At 40.7% G+C, this 4,680-nt stretch overlaps 1 protein-coding gene across 1 annotated transcript; it reads right to left on the bottom strand.

Annotated features, from left to right (window-relative positions):
• Window positions 1-11: 11 nt before the first annotated feature.
• Window positions 12-3,857, bottom strand: LOC134075075 (SERPINE1 mRNA-binding protein 1-like; the record flags this gene model as incomplete). The annotated part of the gene is made up of 4 exons (XM_062530538.1): window positions 3,560-3,857; window positions 694-790; window positions 379-453; window positions 12-198 (listed from the first exon to the last, which is right to left on the bottom strand). Coding segments are annotated over exons 1-4 (657 nt in total), but the record flags the coding sequence as incomplete, so codon positions are not given.
• Window positions 3,858-4,680: the final 823 nt, after the last annotated feature.

Here is a 4,680-nt window from a genome sequence, read left to right as displayed (position 1 = left end):
CACGCTCTTACCACGGCGACATCCTCGCTCTTGGACTTGTGCAGCACGTATCCCTTCTTCCATTGGCCGTCGTTGCCTTCGTTGGGCTTGCGGATGTTGAACTCCACCTTGGTGCGCTCCTTGTTCTGCATAGCCTTCCACTCGTCCAGGGTCATTTCCTTAGGTCCCTCTTCCTTCACTTCCTCCGCTTCATTTTCCCTTCAGGAATAGATGAAGACACACAATGCCCAAATGCTTAACAGTCTCCTCCCCCTCTTAACCACATTATTCACACTAATTTCATCACAACCACAAGACAGACGCTGCTGTGTGTCAAGCACATACTGCTCGTATACATTGGGGTCACTGCGTTGGGGCATATTAGAGAGGCACACTCACTTATTTTCAGAGTCAGCAGGCGCATGTTCCTCTCCTTCATGGGTTTCCTCATTGGTAGCCGTCGCGTCCTGTTCACTGCAACACGAAACACAGCACACCATTCACCGAGCCGTGTCATTCTGTTCCACTAAAGCATTTCTTTGCTACTGGTTACGCTGAGCATGCAAAACTAAATTCTAGACTTGGCAACAGAGAAATAACAGAGTGTTACACAGCTGGTGACAGGTCGGTGTAGATACTACTACAGGGAAGACTAGAATACTTTTAGCGATGAAAGTCTTTGGAAGGGGAAATGGATGTGTGCGACAAACATACTTAGCTTCATCCTTCACATTGCCCCAGTTGTGCGATCCACTCCCACCACGCTTCTCCTCAGATTTCTGCCTGTTGGCATAAGGACAAAATGTTGCAGCTTACTTTGGAAACACATGCCTGCATCCCTTCAAGCCTCTGATTGATTTAAGAATATCAACTAAAATATTTCAACACTGGGGAAAAAACACACACTGTAGTTCAGCAGGAAAGCAGCACCCAACACACCTCAAGTCACATCCATAGGCCTCACTTCCAACTATGGGTGGCGATACGGATATATACAGTAATTTCCCGCATATAATTGTATAAGCCGCAGGACAGTGTTTTATGCAAGTTAAAAGAAACAAAACCATATTAACGCCATATTAACTGCCCCCCTGTATTAACCTCATAGCTGAAGAAATTTTGCAAAATCAATGTATAATCCGCGGCTAATAGTCGGGAAATTACGGGTATATACAATGTACTGTAATTCTCTTTGCATGATGGCATCTGCTAAATAGATATAATGGAATGCATTGTTTTAATAATGAATACATAATCACATAGTCAATATTCCAGACAGTTCAGATTTAAGCTGAAAAATAGGTGGTCCATTATAGATGGTGTACATTTCAATTGAACACACAAAGCAGGCATACAGATATTTAAAACATTTATTGCAATAGCTGGATACCTGTAGAGCAGTAACAAGGATTAACTGTTTAAATATCTATGATGTCAAACACCCTCACAACTGACAAACATACTGCAGTTAAGCAACTCACTCCATCCCACTTATTTTTCTCCATTTTTTCTTCTCCTTTATACTGTGACATAAAACGCGGAGGTGCTGTACAAAATGTCTTTCCTCGTGGACTAATTAAACCCTCTTCAACAGAACCAGAGAAAGGCATGAAAGTCAAATTTTTCATATAACATAATAAGGAATCAATTTAAAGCTTTCTCTTTTTTAAGCATGCTTTTCATGTGTGTGTTTCAGTTGGCTGCCATGCCTTGCGAAGGGTTTGAAAAAAAGGAAGAGAAAATAAAGACAGAGAGAAAGAAATAGAAACAGAAATCACATGGCCAAAAACACACAGCTCCCTCTCCCCATTTTTCTAACCTCCCCACCCACATACAAATGCTTGACTTATTTTATTCACATGCGTTTTGGACCATGTGTGTCTATGTCTATGTGTGTGTGTGTGTTTGTGTGTGTGTCTCTGTGTTTGTGGTCTGTCTGTGTATGTGCTTTTGTGTGTGTGTGTGTGTGTGTGTGTGTGTGTGTGTGTGTGTGTGTGTGTGTGTGTGCGTGTGTGTGTGTGTGTGTGTGCATGATTGAGTCAGTTATCTCAGTCATGAATTCTTTTTTTTTTTCTTTTTCTTTGATATTTTTCTTCTTTTGTGTTTTCCTGGTGAGAAAATGTGTTGGTTTGTGCCAAACATTCACTGTGAACGGCATAAGAAGCCACCACAGAGGACTGCCTGCTCGCTAGCATGGATCCTCTGCACAGTACAATGCTTGGAATCTCGTTATGAAGGCACAGCATATGAGATCGCGAGTATACACCAACTCTTCCCCACATAGCAGACTGGACAGAATGAACATTTATGATTGAAAAATTCTAATTCAGAGGTCGCGAACACTAATTTTACTTCAATGACATGACTGATTTAACCTTTACAATAGTGTTTTTTTTAAGTTAAATAAAATATTTAGCCATTTACAAATATATTGCTGTTGAACTGTTACATCATTTTGCCTTTTTTGTTTGTTTAGAGGAAAAGACATCACGCTTTTCTTTTGCCGTAAGTAGAAATCGAGCTTATACATCAATAATACAAAATAGTTTGAAAAAATAAGTTTGCCAGGTTTGTTGCCATAGTTGATGGTATGCAGATTTGAACAGTATTGTGCAATTTCATGATTCATAATCTGTGTTCTTCATTCACAAGACTTCTTTTAGATTTTTTTTTCTGTCAGGAAAGGAAAAACAGTTTAATCACACAGTCTCTTCTGGCTTGTTGACACCAATAGGAAACCCAATAGACTTAAACCAAACAAGGTATTTAAAAAAGAAAAAAAAAGAAAGAAAGGGAAACATAATTAACGACAGCAATGGTCTATTCCATGTGAATATTACAAGTACATAAAACTGGTTAGTATCAAGTCCTATTTACAAACACACCAACAATGACAGACTAAACGAGTGTCCACTTACAGTGTAATTAGTACAATGCTCTCGTAATTGTAATTCCAATTTTCTTTGACAGTGTAGATTAATATAGTCCTCAAAACAGCTCAAGTACAACCACATCACAATATTTGTATATATTGGTCAGCCATATATTTTTTAACTGTTTAATATATGAATATCCCATCCTCAGTTTGTCATGATTTTTACTGTAGAGCCTTCCCATCCATGTCCATGGTGAGGTACGCACAAGGTACCAATATACTTGTGAGTTTAAATGTTGCAGCAAATCCCTTGAGTTTCATAGAGAAGAATCACGGAAATGCAAAAAAATTACAAACTCAGGAGAGGAAAGGTCAGTGGTACCATCGATGAAGAAGTCGCATAGTATACTTTCCGGCGCAAGCACAATTCTAACTTAGCAGTCTAAAATTCCACACACGCGACTATCACAGAGCGGGTATAGCGTCCACCTGAATTAAAAGTAGGAAAAAAAATCGAGAAAAAATCAAGAAGAAAAAAGTAAGAAAAGCAACAATCAAGAACTCCAAAAATGGAAAAAGGAACAAAAAAAATTGAAAAAATGCTATAGATCTACATCGACAAGACAGCTGGCGAGAGTCGGGCCACTGCGGACAGGACAAGCGTCCGCCCTTATAGCTGCTGTTCCTTAGGGCTGTCAGGGCCACAGGTGGGCTGGTAGGACTTCAGGCTGGCCAGCGGGATGTCCGCCATGTGCGCGCTGCTGTTGAAGTGTCCCTCCGAGCTGCCAAACTGCTTGCGCTCACCGCCGCCGAACTGGTCCCGGCCCCCGTCGTTCTTCCAGCTGCGGGTGAGGGTATGGCCGTTGAGGAGCTTGTCTTTGGACCAGTCCTTCTCGTGGGCGAAGGTGGAGACGGGTGACTTGGGCGACTGGAAGGAGCCAAGACTCGGGGGCATCCAGCAGTTGTCAGAGTGGCCGAGGACCAGACACTCCTGGGTGCACATCTCCGTGGCTTCCACTAGTCCGCGTGGACCGAGGGGCCCGTCTATGAAAAAACAAACAAACAAGGAATAAACAGATTATAATTTATTGCTATTTAGTTTTCTCTTTCCTTTGTAAACAAAATTCACTCAAAATCAACATCTCAGTCCCAAAATACAGCATGTTCATGAATATTGATGATGGTGCCTTGTTCAAGAGTGCCTCCGGCTATTTTAAATAGAATTGGAAACTGTCCTAATGCCAAGGGTTTGATGTGTCCAAAAGCATAAATCCAGAACAAGACATCTCAACAGAACAAGCTTAAGTCTTTATTACAACTATCTTCCTGGTGCTCTTACTGCAAAAACAAATGCAGCTTATGAATAGTGCAACATAGTGAGATGGTCTAGAGTTTGAAGCATATGTACAGTATGTTTATTCATAGTAGTTTGAGAAAATACTGAAAACAGATTAAAACACTGCAACAATTGATTATTGTGATAGAAAATAAAATGGAACCAAATGCTCAGTTCCTGCAGATGCCTCGTCAAAACGTTGCTTTTTAGGTGAACTTGTGCAATACAGAATGCAATACAGTTTTTATGAAATTGGAAAATTGCTCCAGATGGTCCTTTAGCTGTCTATTAGATACTGTGAATGGGGAAAAGATACTGACTATGACTATGAGTATGAGTCACCCCAGCAAATGAACATGTTGGTTCAGGAGCACAGAAGGGAGGGGTGTTATTTGATTGACTGATGAGCTCAAAAGTCAACAACCTTTCATCAGAATCACAGCTTGCAGAATCACAACCTTTAGCCCTAATTGAAATATTCCACTAGTGA

This window comes from Sardina pilchardus, unplaced genomic scaffold (assembly GCF_963854185.1).
Source record: "Sardina pilchardus unplaced genomic scaffold, fSarPil1.1 HAP1_SCAFFOLD_230, whole genome shotgun sequence".
Lineage (NCBI taxonomy): Eukaryota > Metazoa > Chordata > Actinopteri > Clupeiformes > Clupeidae > Sardina > Sardina pilchardus.
The sequence above is the reverse complement of the archived record's forward strand: the minus strand, read 5'-3'. Positions and strand labels throughout refer to the sequence as shown.